The sequence below is a fragment of the Ursus maritimus genome, unplaced genomic scaffold (genome assembly GCF_017311325.1).
Source record: "Ursus maritimus isolate PB19 unplaced genomic scaffold, ASM1731132v1 scaffold_26, whole genome shotgun sequence".
In the NCBI taxonomy this organism is placed as follows: domain Eukaryota; kingdom Metazoa; phylum Chordata; class Mammalia; order Carnivora; family Ursidae; genus Ursus; species Ursus maritimus.
In genome coordinates this window covers 5,729,897-5,746,045 of record NW_024425119.1, presented here as the reverse complement: position 1 = coordinate 5,746,045, position 16,149 = coordinate 5,729,897, and the positions used below count along the sequence as shown (strand labels likewise).

The 16,149-nt window shown below is 40.6% G+C and overlaps 1 protein-coding gene across 1 annotated transcript in view; it reads right to left on the bottom strand.

Moving 5' to 3' along the window:
• Positions 1–6,650, bottom strand: part of GALNT8 (polypeptide N-acetylgalactosaminyltransferase 8) — a 47,801-nt gene extending 41,151 nt beyond the window's left edge. The window contains 1 exon segment of the mRNA XM_008683600.1: positions 6,443–6,650. Coding sequence (XP_008681822.1) covers positions 6,443–6,650 — 208 coding nt within the window.
• Between the last annotated feature and the right edge of the window lie 9,499 nt (positions 6,651–16,149).

Sequence of the window (16,149 nt, the reverse complement as noted above, 5' to 3'; positions counted from 1 at the left end):
CTTTTAAGGTTCTCTAGGGACTATGATCTGAGAAATAGATTGATAATGAGCTAATATTTTTCAGAATAAGGCCCAAGAAACACTTATATCAGAATTGTCATGATTATTTTAAAATGTAGGTATTCAGGCTTATCCCCAAATCAACTAAATCAGAATCATAGAGTCAGGTAGAGATAGGGAAAAGAGAAGTTACAGAATCTGCATTTTTAACAAAAATCAAGAAGTAATTCCTTTGTACAATGAAATTTGAGAAACATCATACTACACTATCAGTGGCTAACAAAGGCAGATCTATTCCAACCTCCACCATTATCCACCATTTCCTTCACTTATATATTTGATTTGTCAAGAACTTTTAAATTGGAGATGTCCTAATCCCATATTTTCCAAATTGCTTGATCATAACAATGTCTTCAAAAGTTTGTTAAAAATACAGAATCCTAGGTGTCCCCTAGAGATTCTGATTCAGTAGGTCTGGGGTGGAACCTGGGAATCTGAATTTTTAATAATTGCTCTAGATAAATCTAATGGTCACATTAATTTGAGAAATACTCTCTTAAGAAAGGAAGAAAGAAAGGAAGAAAGAGAAAAGGAAGAAAGAAAGAGAGAAGAGAAAAGAAAAAAGGAAAGGAAAGGAAAGAAAGAAGGAAGGAAGGAAGTAAAGAAGGAAGAGAAGAGAAAGAAGAGAAGAGAGAGAAGAGAAGAGAAAGAAGAGAAGAAAGAAAGAAAAAGAAAGAAAGAAAGAGAAAGAAAGAAAGAAAGAAAGAAAGAAAGAAAGAAAGAAAGAAAGAAAAAAAGAAAAAGAAAGAAAGGAGGGAGGGAGGAAGGGAAGGGAAGGGAAGGGAAGGGAAGGGAAGGGAAGGGAAGGGAAGGGAAGGGAAGAAGAAAAAATAGTGATAGGCCCAGGCAGAGGACACTTTCATACAGAAGAGGCCTTCTAGGATCCACGACACCAATAGCAATAGTTTTGGAAGGTAGCCTCCAAATTTCAGAGCACTTTTCCATCCATTATTTATGCACCTTTACAACAACCCTATAAGATTTATGTTTGGAGAGTCTCACCATATGTACCTCAAGCTCAACTCTGTGGACTCCACAGAGAAAGAGAAAAAAGAAGTAATTACTTAATGTAAGTGCTTCTGCCTGCCAATCCACTCAAAGACCCAATGCTCCTAAATTAGTGATGAAGATAAAATTAATCCATCTAATTTGGACACTTTTCAGAGTAGATGGGGTCCTATTAATAGTTATGCAACAAGTATCACCAGGACAACAGGCGTAAAGCCGGACCATTCTAGGCAAACCAGGACTTACTATCATCCTACCCAAAGGAAGGAGGAGAATCTATTAGTATCCCACAGAGAGCCAGCTTAGCTGAGTCTGATTTTGATATTAAATATATCTTCTCTTTGGTGCCATCCAAACCAGTGGCCTTGTCTCCAGATACAATAACTCCATCTTGGAGCCTGGGCACATGACCATTCAGCTAAGAATATCAACAGAAGAAAAACGAACCAGGTTCACCTGACTCTACCACTTGCCCCCAGCCAAGTTCACCTCAGCTTACACTGGCTCTGCTGCCATCATTTTTCTCTCAGTGAGTACTCTCTGCATCATAGAGTTTCAGATGGGATCCAACAAGCTCCTCTGCCCTGTCCCCCAAATATTACCCCACTCCTTGTCCTCTGTCCCCTCCCATCCTTGGTGATCTCATCTTTCCCCAAGGCTTTGCCTTTCACCTCAAGGCCACTATCACCCCCAAAACACAATCTGCAGTTCTAGATTCCGACTGACTAAATTTGAAAGTCACCTCTGCCACCAAGCAATTGCATGGCCTAAGGAAAGCATCTTAAACTCTCTGAATGCGGATAATCACAGTTTCACTTGCTGCATAGATTTTGAGGAGAATTAAATGAGTCTGTTAAAACAGTACTTGTCACTTAATAAATACTCAGTCAATGTTGGTCTTCATCATCATCATAACTTTCATCTTAAATGTCTATTGTAGATGCCTCTCATTTTGCTTTTCCCAAGTTCCCCAAATTCCTTAACAACTGAACTCATCACTTTCCTCTCAACTCTCCTGAGGTTATCTCCCTATTTCTACAAATGGTACCAACCCCCAAAACTCAGGTCTCCTTTGACTCTGTTTCCCTACTTCCATTCAGTTGCCTATGTGTGTAGAGTATGCCTCTTCAAGGTAGAATTCATCCTTTTCTTTTCATTCCACTCCTGTCTAATTGCCTTTTGACTCTTATCTGGACTATCGATTCACCAAAGACTTATGCAGCATCTCCTCTGGCTAGTTCCTAAGGAGAGTGGCAAACAAGACAGGCTGATCCTATCCAACAATTTACCATATAGATGTTAAAAGTCTAGGCTCCTTAGCCTGACAACCCTATCCTTTCCTACCTGGGTGACCTTGGCCAGTAGGTTTCTCTTCTTGGTGTATTAGATTTACCAAGTATCTTGAAGGGTTTCTGTGATAACTAAGTGGATTAACACATATAAAGTGCTAAGGACAGAGCCTAGCACACAATAAAATTTGGCTATTAATTCTATTTTCTCTGTTTTCTCTTCTGGGGGAGGGCTGGGGAGAAGTGAGGAAGGATATTAAGAAAAGTGAGGAACTTTTTAAATTGTTATGATAAGAAATTGGAGTAAGACCTGATTTGTGAAACACAGAAGCACTGTGGGGCCAGAGAGGGTCAGCTGAGACAAGTGACCATGAATTTGTAGTGGTTCAGTTATGGGAATTTTTTCAGCAGTACCAAACACTTGGGTGAAGGCACAGAGAAGGTGAGCGATTGATTTCACACAGTGTGTGTGTGTGTGGGGGGAATCCCTAGGAGGATGCAACGGAACAAGTATGCAACGGAGTTACAAAGAGCAGAGTTGGAGAAATGGTACTGTTATAGAGAAAAAATTGGATGGATGTGTTGCAGTCATGAGGTTTCAATCAGGAATGGATATCATGAGTTTGTCATTTCTGATGTGAACAATTCTGGGAGATGACAAAGTCCAGAATGCACCACAGAAATGTGAGATAGGATGTAGGTAAAGAACTTCACAGATGGAAAGGGCAAGGTATTGAATGATGACACTGCATCGCCCAGGGGGATAGCAGGATTGGGGCCAGAAACAAAGACTAAACCAGAAGCCATTACAAAGTCTGTCATGAGAGAGAAAACTTGTCAGGGAGGTCAGCCAGAGAAATGTTAGCAGAGGAAAGAGGGAGACCAGGTTTTCATAATGAGGTAAAGGGTGACTGTGACAGACCTCTGACTCCTCAATCAGACCAAATCTAGAGCCAATTAATATTTCCTAAGCCCAACATGGATTATGACACTCCTCAGCACTAAAGCCCAAAATGATAATCAAGACACTCTACCATAAGGACCCATTTAGTTCCTACTAATTCTCCCTAACCCACTAAATTCCAACCAGACTGATAGTATCACCTTCTAGCCCATCTAGTACTTTCCTGCAAGTTAGAAGAAATTTTGTGGATGATTGCAGTCAGGGGCACCTGCTTGATGAGGGTGTTCTATTAAAGCAAAAAGAGGATGGTCAAAGCAAACTCCATAAGCAAAATAAATGGTTGGTCTTTTATAAAAGTCTCATGTGATTACCAAGCATATTTGCTCCAGTGGAAAATAAAAATGAGAGCAGAATTTTTATAGTTTTCCAAATTGAATAGTATTTTCATTCAAACTCTTATGTTCTAAGTATATGAGGGTCATAGGGTGGTCTGGGTTCTCTGTGCCTTTGAATTCCCCTATGCTCCTCTTGGGGAATATCTGATTTTTCTCTTCCATCGCTGCTGTCAATGGGAAATTGTTTGGACCTGGACACCCTAAAATCAATTTGAGGATGTAAATGCAGAGTCCAGCAGGATGAATACAGTGTCACTAGACCATCCCCATGACTATACTGAAACTTTCCAGAACCCAAGAGGGGCACATCCAGCGTCGTCTCTTGGTGGGACTTTAAAGTACATTTAGGGAGTTTCCATAAAATTAGTTTAGGGTCATCAACCCCTCCCACATTATCATCATGTGTTTGCTTTTGTTCTTAATAGTTTACATAATTTGTGTAGACATCCTTATTGACTTATGACTTTTGTCAATCATTTTGGAGGCAATGAGCAACCAGGATGATTGGTAATTGAACAGGCTCTTGATTTCAGGAAGCCCTTTAGGAAAGAAGAGAATCTGTGATCTGGAACCAGGGTCCAGAAGACGTTCTGAAATTCATCTCACGTGGCAGGGAGTCCCTGACATCATATCGTTTTAGAGTGAATAAAGGCGGAAGCACCGAGAATAACAAGAAAAGGAAGAACTGGTCATTGCAAAGAAGGAGGGGAAATGCACCTGAGATGGCTCTGGGTGGCTCTCAAGGCATACTGTGTCCCAGTTGAAGGAAAACGAAGCCAGGCTCTAGGCAGAAGTCCTGCTACTTTAAGGCCAGAGGAGGCTGAGCCAAAAGGATGAACCCTGGGGTTGGGTGAGAGAGTCCTGGTGTGGTCTGGGTGCTCTGCCCCAGAGTGACAGTGACTGATTAGGTACACAGGCATCCTCTGGTGAAGCTGTACAAAGCACATTTGCATAGTTAATGTTAAACCACTGGGGTGTGCTCAAAGCCAGGGCTTCTAGATCTGACAATCTTCTCTGTGTTTCGTCTACTTTCTTGCCTTGTACCCCTCTTCCCTGCATCCTTGTCTGCCTGTCTTGTTTTCTCCTTCCCACAGTCATTCATTTATTAATTTTTATTTATTTATTTATTATTCATTGATTAATAATTTCTACATGCCAGATACAGGGAATAGAGTGGTAAGATACTCTATAAAACACTCACAAAACCAGCCCTTATGAAACTTGCCTTTCAGAAATTTATACCACAATAAAATATAATGACTCTTATGAAGGAGGACGTATATGATGCTATGGTGCGTTTTCTCTCTCCTTTATCTTGTTTTCCCTTTTTCTTCCAGTCTCCTTATAAACTCTTCCTTTTGTTTCTCCTGTCTCCTGTCCTTCTATCTATCCCTTGGCCTCACCCTGAAGCCTGACAATGCTCAATTCTATTATAAAAAGGATATTTCCGCATGTGCACACACCTTCATGTCTGCGCAGTTATTTCCCTGCTCACACATTCAACACTTCCCTTCAGGGGCCCAAGCTTTAGATCCTTGTCATTTGGGAGAAGAGGAAACACAGCTGCTTCCCCTCACTGGAGTCAGATCCTGAGACACATAAAATTCAGAGGGATTAGAGCTTCATGGCAAGCCAGAATCAAAAATAAACCCCAGAAAAAAAATTTTTTAAAACCCCAGAATTCATGTGAAGAAGTTAAAGTTTGGTAAATCTTTAGGGCATCCTGCTAAGTTGAATAAGTCAGACAGAAAAAGATAATTACTGTATGATCTCATTTATATGTGGAATCTAAAACAAAACAAAACAAAAAGACAGGGTTGGGAATGAGCTCATAGATACAGAGAGTAGATTGGTGGTTTCGAGAGAGAGGGGATGGGGGTGGGTGAAATAAGTAAAGGGCATCAAAAGGTACGAACTTCCAGTTATAAAATAAATAAGTTATGGGATATAATGCACAGCATGGTGACTATAGTTAATTCTGTATTTGCATATAAAATTTTATAACTATGTGATGATGTGTGTTAACTAGATTTATTATGGTGATCATTTTACAATATATACAAATATTGAACCATTATGTTGCATACCTGAAACTAACACAATGTTAGATGTCAGTTATACCTCAACTTAAAAAGAGAGAGGTAAATATGTGATGCTTATATGTTTATAGAACATTTTCTGCATATATTTTACAACTGTATCAGATCCGGCAGGTAACCTCTCATCTCCATCTACAGATCCAGAGTCTGTGGCTGAGAGAGATAAAAACTTGCTTATCATGGCCATATCAGGGTTCAATCTTAGGTCCTCTAACAAGTCCCCATTAATTCCTAATGGGAGCTCACAGCAACATGGAAAGGAGGCCTTTGCCCCAGAGATTGTCACCTCTGTTTAACAGCTCCTGCCACACAAAGGCGTAAGGACAGGCTATGCCTAGTTATTACTGAGTCTCTCAGGGATTTTTATACTGAGCCTTAATCTCCCTGCCTACATGCATATACCTGTGATCATCACCATTCACATAGACACATTCTCCTCCACTCCCCTCAACTGCTTGCTCTGATTCCCAATAATTCTCACTTACTTCCCATTTGGAGGGATTGAATTCAACGTCAGATGCTTGACTGAGCAACTGAGAAATAAGAATGTGATGTCTCATTCATTATTTCCTCCATACTGCTCTTTTCTAAGTGTCCCTAAACACACACACACACACACACACACACACACACACACACACACACCATCATCATCATTATCCCTCCAAGTTAATGTTATAAACTTTCTCAGATGCTGCAAATCCCCCTCCACGTGAGAGAGTCTCTTTATCGCTGTCGTGTTCCATTCAGACAGAGGCAAATGAAGCTGCTTTTGGAGATTTCCCCAAGCCAACTTTTGTAATGTCTTCTTGGTATAAAATACCAGGAGGACATCGATGGCAATAACCAGAGCCAGCGCAATGCAGAGGATTTTGAGGACATTTCTCCTGGGCATCATACCCTGCCTCTGAAACTGTCACTTCCTACGGGCCTGAATGTGTCACTGCCCAGGAAAGCTAAAGATACAATCAGCTGAGCTTTGTCTCTGCCAGCTACCGCCTGCTAACCTAGATGTCCTTCAACTGGAAAACCTGTTACAAGCTGACTGCTTCTCCCTGAGCAGTGTCAGGTGTGTGGAGTGTGCCAGGGCAGCCACCCAATGACTGGGAGGGTACCTGGGCACACCTTGCACTGTCTTAGAAGTCGGGTTAATGCTTGCCCCTGGAGGTACCTCAGGCTGTGGTGGGGGAGGCTTTTCTCTCTGTGTTTGATTTCATTTTATTTTGTTTTTTAATGCTCCCTCTATCTGGTAAAATTACTCTCTGAAAGGGCATGTGAAGTATAGGAGATAAATAATGTGAAAAAAGAATCCACAAGATGGTAAGCTTCCGTACTATATGCTTTTTGAGAACAAGAATCACATCTCAGATGTCCTTTTATTTAACTTGACGAGGTCTTGAACATAGTAGATATGCAGCAAATGCTAGTTCAATAAACTTGAGGAAAGACTGTCCTTCTGGATCTACCTAGAAGCAGGTGGATGAGCTGGAAGCCGTCCCTTGGGGTGAACCCCAAGGGATGGTCATGCTTCACTGGTCCCACCCTCTTCTTGTCATCTGCACAGCTTCATACAACATGGTTCTACTCTGCCCCAACTTCCAGTAACTCTTCTGCTTCCACACCTCACACTCACTATATATTTGGACAAAGCACCAAATCATCATCATTGTAGATTAAACACTTCAAATTGTTGCCCAGAGCCAAAAATTCAAAGTTGTTATTCTGGTGTTGGTTTCCTCCATAATTGTATCTTCCACCCCATCCCAGTCCCTTGGACTTTTTGCTAGGTTCCCAAATATAGTATATATATATATATATATATATATATACAGACAAGACCTGAAGTAGACATGTGGATTAAAGTAAAGAAATGTGGATTTGGAAAATCAGGTAAAATGAGAAGAAGGAATTAGGTAGAGGTTTTTTGCTTATTTTTCAAAATCTTCCCCATGCTCTCACCTGCAAATTGGAGTAAAAAAATAAATTAAAAATGCATGATCATTTCCATTTCTGGCATAAAATGGGGTAGATCCACTTATCTCTATTCCTCCCCCACTTAGGGCAGCTAAAAACTCTGGACATCATACATAAAACATACATAAGAAAACTGAAAGGTGGAGAAAAGTGGATAGATTGGCTGGAGATCTTGGGACCTGAGGAATGACAGCAGTGAGTTCCCTGTGTTTTCTTTTTTCTAATATATCCTACCCTGGATGTTGGAGAAGTTGTTAAACTGTAAATACCTGTAAGAAAAAACAATAAAAGCCCCAAGAAAAGCCTGGTCTCTCTGGCCAAAGGAACAGGAAAGGGACGGCCCAGCAAGACAAAAAATGTTTAGATAATAACTGATCTCCCCCAGCCAACAGCCAGCACTGAAAAATCTGCTGTGCCATGGCCATCCCATTGACAAAGACCATGTGGGGAGCCTCAGTTTCCACTCTACTCATCCACCTCTAGAATGGTGTCAGAGAAAGCCAAGTAGGGAAGCCACAACTTTTATCCCTGTTCCCCTGTGATGCCAGTAAGGGAGTAGTAACGAAATGGCTCTCTCTTTCACTCTAGTGCTGTCAGCAGAGGCCCAGTGGGGACTTGAACTTTCTCCCTCAGCACTATATTGAGGCATCCCCGCCCCATCAGGTATCAGTGGAGGCCAAGTAGTAAACCTGGACTTCTGTTCTCACATGGTATAACAAGATGACATCCTCCTTTTCCCAGCAGGACAGTGTCAGAAAGCTTGCTAAAACAGAAGATTTAAATAAAATTGAGTCTAATAACATAATACCCCAAATGTCCAGGATGCAATCAAAGATCACTTTTCATACCAAATCTCAACTTGAATGGAAAAAGGCAATCAACAGACACCAACACCTATATGACACAGATGTTAGAATTGTCTGAAAAAATTTAAAGCAGTCATCAAAAAAATACTTCAGTGAGCTGATATAAACATGCTTCAAACGAATGAAAAAAAATAGTAAGTCTCAGCAAAGAAATAGCAGACCTCAGGAAAGAAATAAAAAACATAAAGAAAAACCATTTGGAAATTTTAGAACAAAAAATACAATAAATAACATTTTTAAATCACAGGAAGAGTCTTAACAGCACAATGAAGAAGATAGAGAAAACAATCAGTGAACGTGATTAGAAGATAGAATGGAAATTAATCTGAACAACAAAGTGAGAACAAACTTAAAAATAATAACATAGGGATGCCTGGGTGGTTCAGTCAGTTAAGCCTCTGCCTTTGGTTGAGGACATGATCCCAGGATCCTGGGATCAAGTCCCACATGGGGCCCTAGCTCAGCTGGGAGTTTGCTTCTCCCTCTGCCTGCTGCTCTCCCTGCTTGTGTGCTCACTCTCTCTCTCTGACAAATAAATAAAACCTTAAAATAATAATAGTAATAATAATTGTAATAATAATAAAAGAGCTTCAAGAACCTGAGACTCCAACAAAATATCTAATATTTCATCTCTGTCCCAGAAGGAGAGGAGAGAATGTGAGGCTAAACAAGAATTTAAAGAAATAAGGACTGAAAATTAACCAAAGCTGGCAAAAGACATACATTTACAAGCTTAAGAAGCTGGGTGAACTGCAAATACAATAAACTCAAAGAAATCTACACCAAGTCACATCATAATCAAACTTCTGAAAACTAAGAAAGAAAGAAAGAAAGAAAGAAAGAAAGAAAGAAAGAAAGAAAGAAAGAAAGAAAAGAAAAAGAAAAGAAAAAAATTCTTAAGAGTGGCAAGAGAGAAATGTCAGCTCACCCATGTGGAAAAAACAACGTAAGTGATAGCAGATTTCCCATCAGAAATCACAGAAACCAAATGGAACTGTCACAACATTTGTCAAGGGGGTAAAGAAAATAATGGCCAATCCAAAATCCTTTACCCAACAAAAATATTCCTCAAGAATGACCCAGAAATCAACACAGTCTCAGACAAGAAGAAGAAGAAGAAGAAGAAGAAGAAGAAGAAGAAGAAGAAGAAGAAGAAGAAGAAGAAGAAGAAGGAGAACGAGAAGGAGAAGAAAAGAAAGGCAAAGAAAGATTAAGAGAATTTTTACAAAAGAAAGCTTACAGGAAATTTTCAAAATGAAGAATCTTGGGGGTGCTTGGATGGCTCAGTTGGTTGAGCCTCAGACTCTTGGTTTCACCTCAGTTCATGATCTCATGGGTCCTGAGATCTAGCCCCAAGTGGGTCTCCACGCTCAGCAGGGCATCTGGTTGAAGATTCTCTACTTCTGCACCTCCCCCAATTCCCATATGTGCACATGGGTTTTCTCTAAAATAAATAAATAAATAAATATGGAAGGAAGGAAGGAAGGAAGGAAGGAAGGAAGGAAGGAAGGAAGGAAGGAAGAAAGAAAGGAAGAATCTTAGAACACACAGAAAAAAGAAAGAATAACAGAAAGAGTTACAATACGAGTAAATACAAAAGGCTTCCCTTCTTGAGTTTTCTAAATTATGTTTGACAGTTTGACACAAAAATTACATTGATATGCTTTTCAATGTCTATGGAAAAAATACTTAAGAATCATATTATAAATGGAAGAGGGTAAAGAAACTTGAAATAAGGTAAGATTTTTATAATTCACTTGAACTGGTAAAGTGATGATAGTGGTAGACCATGATTAGTTATGTAATGTGTAGTGGTGGTGGACTAGTTCTAAAATATCTTTTTTCGTGTTTTTATTTTTTAATTTTTTAATAATAATTTTTTATTATGTTATGTTAGTCACCATAAAGTACATCCCTAGTTTTTGATGTAAAGTTCCATGATTCATTACTTGCATATAACACCCAGTGCACCATGCAATACGTGCTCTCCTTAATACCCATCACAGGCCTATCCCATTCCCCCACCTCCCTCCCCTCTGAAGCCCTCAGTTTGTTTCCCAGGGTCCATAGTCTCCCATGGTTCATTCCCCCTTCTGTTAACCCCCCTTTCTTCTTCCCTTTCATCTCCTACTGATCTACCTACTTCTTATGTTCCATAAATGAGTGAAACCATATGATAATTGTCTTTCTCTGCTTGACTTATTTAGCTTAGCATTATCTCCTCCAGTCCCATCCATGTTGCTGTAAATGTTAAGAAATAGTTCTTTTTTATGGCTGAGTAATACTCCATTGTACATATGGACAACATCTTCTTAATCCAGTCATCTGTTGAAGGGCATCTCAGCTTCTTCCACAATTCAGCTATTGTGGACAATGCTGCTATGAACATTGGGGTGCCCTTCTCTTCACTACATCTATATCATTGGGGTAAATACCCAGTAGTGCAATGGCTGGGTCACAGGGTAGCTCAATTTTTAACTTTTTAAGGGACCTCCACACTGTTTTCCAAAGTGGCTGTACCAACTTGCATTCCCACCAACAGTGTAAGAGGGATCCCCTTTCTCCGCATCCTCTCCAACATTTGTTGTTTCCTGCCTTGTCAATTTTTGCCATTCTAACTGGCATAAGGTGGTATCTCAGTGTGGTTTTGATGTGAATTTCCCTCATGGCTAATGATTTTGAATATGCGTTCATGTGTCTGTTAGCCATTTGTATGTCTTCATTGGAAAAGTGTCTGTTCATAACTTCTGCCCATTTTATGATTTGTTTTTTTTGTTTGTTTGTTTCTTGTGTATTGAGTTTGAGAAGTTCTTTGTAGATCTTGGGTACCAGTCTTTTATCTGTAGTGTCATTTGCGTATATCTTCTCCCATTCCATGGGCTGCCACTTCATTTTTTTTACTGTTTCCTCGGCTGTGCAGAAGCTTTTATTTTGATGAAGTCCCACAAGTTCATTTTTTCTTTTGTTTCTCTTGCCTTTGGAGATGTGTCATGAAAAAAGTTCCTATGGCTGATGTCATAGAGGTTGCTGCCTATGTTCTTCTCTAGGATTTTGATGGATTCCTGTCTCACATGGAGGTCTTTCATCCATTTGGAGTTTATCTTTGTGTATAGTGTGAGAGAGTGGTGAAGTTTCATTCTTTTGCATGTAGCTGTCCAATTTTCCCAGCACCATTTATTGAAGAGACTGTCTTTTTTCCACTGGATGTTTTTTCCTGCTTTATCAAAGATTAGTTGCCCAAAGAGCCGAGGGTCCATTTCCGGGTTCTCTGTTCTGCTCCATTGGTCTACGTGTCTGTTTTGTGCCAGTACCATGCTGTCTTTGTGATCACAGCTTTGTAGTATAGCTTGAAATCTGGCAACGTGATACCCCCAGCTTTGTTTTTCCTTTTCAACAATTCCTTGGCGATTCAGGGCCTTTTCTGGTTCCACACAAATTTAAGGGCTGTTTGTTCCTGTTCTTTGAAAAATGTCATTGGTATTTTGATTGGGATGACATTGAAAATGTAGATTGCTCTGGGTAGCATTAACTATGTTTATTCTTCCGATCCATGAGCATGGAATATTTTTCCAACTTTTTGTGTCTTCTTCAACGTCTTTCAAGAGTGATTTATAATTTCTAGAATATAGGTCCTTTACATCTCTGGTTAAGTTAATTCTGAGATAACATATGATTTTTGGTGCTATTGTAAATGGAATGGATTCCCTACTTTCTCTTTCTTCAGTCTCATTGTTCTTGTATAGAAACACAACTGATTTCTGAGCATTGATTTTGTACCCCGCCACATTACTGAATTGCTCTATAACTTCTAGTAGTTTGGGAGTGGATTCTTTTGGGTTTTCCATATAGAGTATCATGTCATCTGTGAAGAGAGACAGTTTGACTTCTTCTTTGCTGATTTGGATACATTTTATCCCTTTTTGCTGTCTGATTGCTGTTGCAAGGACTTCTAGTACTATGTTGAATAATAGTGGCGAGAGTGGGCATCCTTGTCGTGTTCCTGATCTGAAGGGAAAGGCTTCAGCTTTTCCCCATTGAGAATGATATTCGCTGTAGGCTTTTCATAGATGGTTTTTGTGAAATTGAGGAATGTACCCTCTATCCTTACACTCTGAAGGGTTTTAATCAGGAAAGGATGCTGTATTTTGTCAAATGCTTTTTCTGCATCAGTTGAGAGGATCATATGGTTCTTGACTCTTGTTGATATGCTTGGTAGAATTCCCCGGGGAATCCATCAGGCCCTGGACTCTTGTTTTTGGGGAGGCTTTTCATCACTGCTTCAATCTCTTCATAATTAATCGGTCTGTTTAAAAAATCAATTTCTTCCTGTTTCAGTCTTGGTAGTTTATAGGTTTCCAGGAAGGCATCCATTTCTTTCAGGTTATTTAATTTATTGGCATAAAGCTGTTGTTAAAATTTCTAATAATCCTTCATATTTCATTGGTGTTGGTTGTGACCTCTCCCTTTTCATTCATAATTTTATTAATTTGGGTCCTTTCTCTATTCTTTGGAATAAGTCTTACCAGTGGCTTATCGATCTTATCTATTCTTTCAAAGAACCAGCTTCTAGTTCTGTTGGTCTGCTCTACTGTGCTCCTGGTTTCTAATTCATTGATCTCTGCTCTAATCTTGACCAACTGCTTTCTCGTGCATGGGTGTGGTCTGTTCTTCTGTTCCAACTCCAGCTTCTTGAGGTGAGAATATAAAAACTGCATTTTAGATTTTTCTATTCTTTTGAGTGAGGCTTGGATAGCTATGTATTTCCCCTTAAAACTGCCTTTGCAGTGTCCCATAGGCTTTGGACCATTGTGTTTTCATTCTCATTGGTCTCCATAAATTGTTTAAATTGATTTTTGATTTCCTAGTTTATCGAATCATTCTTGAGCAAGATGGTTCTTAGTCTCCAAGTGTTTGAGTTTTTTCCAAATTTTTCCTTGTGGTAGAGTTCCAATTTCAAAGCATTGTGGTCTAAGAATATGCAGGGAATAATTTCAGTCTTTTGGTATTGGTTGAGACCTGTTTTGTGACCCAGTATATGGTCTATTCTGGAGAAAGTTCCATGTGCATTTGAAAAGAATGAGTATTCTGTTGTTCTGGGGTGTAGTGTTCTCTGTATCTCTGTGAGGTCCATCTGGTTTAGTATGTCATTCAAAGCTCTTGTTTCTTTGTTGATTTTCTGCTTAGGTGATCTGTCTATTGCTGAGAGTAGAGTGTTGAGGTCCCCTACTATTAACGTATTTTTATCTATATGTCTCTTTATTGTGGTTAAGAGTTGGCTGTGTATCTTGCCGCTCCCCTGTTGGGGGCATAGATATTTATAATTGTCATATCCACTTGTTGGATACATCCTTTAAGAATAATATAGTGTCCTTCTGTATCTCTAAGTACAGTCCTTAGTTTTAAATCTAATCTGTCTGATATGAGAATTGCTACCCCAGCTTTCTTTTGAGGTCCATTGGCATGAAAAATGGTTTTCCATCCCTTCACTTTCAGTCTGGATGTATCTTTAGGTTCAAGATGAGTCTCTTGTAGACAGCAAATGGATGGGTCATGTCTTTTATCCAATCTGCAACCCTGTGGCGTTCTATGGGAGCATTTAGGCCATTCACATTGAGAATGATTATTGAGAGTTATGATGTTAATGATGTCATGTTGCCTGTGATGTCTTTGTTTCTATGGATTGTAAATTTTCTGTTCTGTATCACTCTTGGGGTCTTTTTACTTTTATAGAACCCCCCCTTAATATCTCCTGTAGGGCTGGTTTTGTGGTTACGAATTCGGTCAGTTTCTGCCGATTCTGGAATGTCCTTATCTCTCCATCAATTCTGAATGACAGCCTTGCTGGATAAAGGATGCTTGGCTGCATGTTTTTCTTGGATAGAACTTTAAAAATATCCTTCCAACCCTTCCTCTCATTCCAGGTCTGTGTAGACAGGTCTGAGGTTATTCTGATATTTTTGCCTCTGTACGTGAGACATTACTTCACCCTGGCCACTTCCAATACTGTATTCTTGGATCTAATATTTGCAAATTGCACTATGATGTGACATGGTGTAGGTTTGCCGTGGTTGACCTTGGGAGGGGTCCTCTCTGCCTCTTGGACACGAATGCTTGTTTCCTTTGCTAGATTAGGGAAGTTTTCAGCTACAATGTGTTCAAATATCTCTTCTAGACCTCTGTTTTTCTCCACCCCCTCAGGGATGCCAATGATTCTGACATTGGAACGTTTCATTGAGTCAGTAATTTCCCGTAATCTACATTCTTGAGATTGGATTTTTTTGAGCCACGTTTCTGTTTTAACTTTCTCTTCTACCATCCCATCCTCCAATTCACTAATTCATTCTTCTGCCTCATTTACTCTGGCCATCAGAGCATATTTTGACTGCATTTGATTCATAGCATTTTTAATTTCTGCCAGATTCGCTCTCATTCCCACCCTTAGAGATTCTATATTCTCGTTAATATTTTCATTAATATTTTTTTCAAGTCTACACATCATTTTGACCATTGTTACTCTGAACTCCACTTCTAATAATTTGGTTCTATCCATATCCATTAGTTCTGTGGCAGAGGCCACAGACTCATTATCTTTTCTTTGCTGGGGGGGATTTCTCCTCCTCATCATTCTGATGAGGAGAGGTTGCAGGGTTGCCCAGAGCCAAATTATTGACCAGGACCCAGGCAGTGTGCATTTGTTTTATAGGGACCTTAGGGATGTGGGCTTCTTGATTTTTCAGCCTGCCTCCTGGGGGAGGGGCCTGCCACGCTGACACTCAGGGAACCCTGTTTGGGTAGAGTCTCCCTGTCCCCTGTGAGAGGGGATGGGGATTGGCACAATATGAGCTGATATTTCTGGGCTTTTGTTCTCTGGCGGCTTTCCCTGGTGGTTTTCAGTGACTCTTCTGAGAGTCAGAGCAGCAGTGGTCGTATCCTAGCCTCTGTCTCAGAACAGAGAGATTGCAGTCGGCTCTCCACTGGGCTCTCTTGGCTTCTTTAACTCTGTTTCTGTCGGTGCTGCCAAACCCCTGCAGCATCCCGGTTTGTGAGCCCCACAGCCGGTGTTCCAGCCCTCACTTCCAGGGCCGGCACATCTCTGTCCTTTGTGCTTCTAACACCGCCAGCTGCCCCCGGTTCCCGCGCCCAATCCCAAGCTCCCTGTTTCAGTGCAGTTCACGCGCTCTGGAGTGCCGGTTTTCAGTCTGGTCACGTGCGCTCCCGAGCTCCTGGTTTCAGTCTAGTTCGAGTGTGCGCTCCAGAGCTCCAGTTTTTAGTTTGGATGCACGTGCTCCCGAGGTCCCGGTTTTAGTCCAGTTCCAGTGAGTGGTCTGGAGCTCTGGTTTTCAGTCTGGTCCCAGCATTCCCGGGCTCACAGTCTCAGTCTGTTTTCTCACAGGTGTCGGTGGCAAGTCTGGCCCGCTCCCCAGTGCAGGAGGCTAGTGCTTCCCGGCGCCTGAGCTCAGTGGCTCCCTCCCCCTTCCGTTTATCTTCCTATATCTGTGCGTGGATTCACAGCTCCCCGTTCGTACCTCAATACTCAGAGCTGGAGATGTTCAT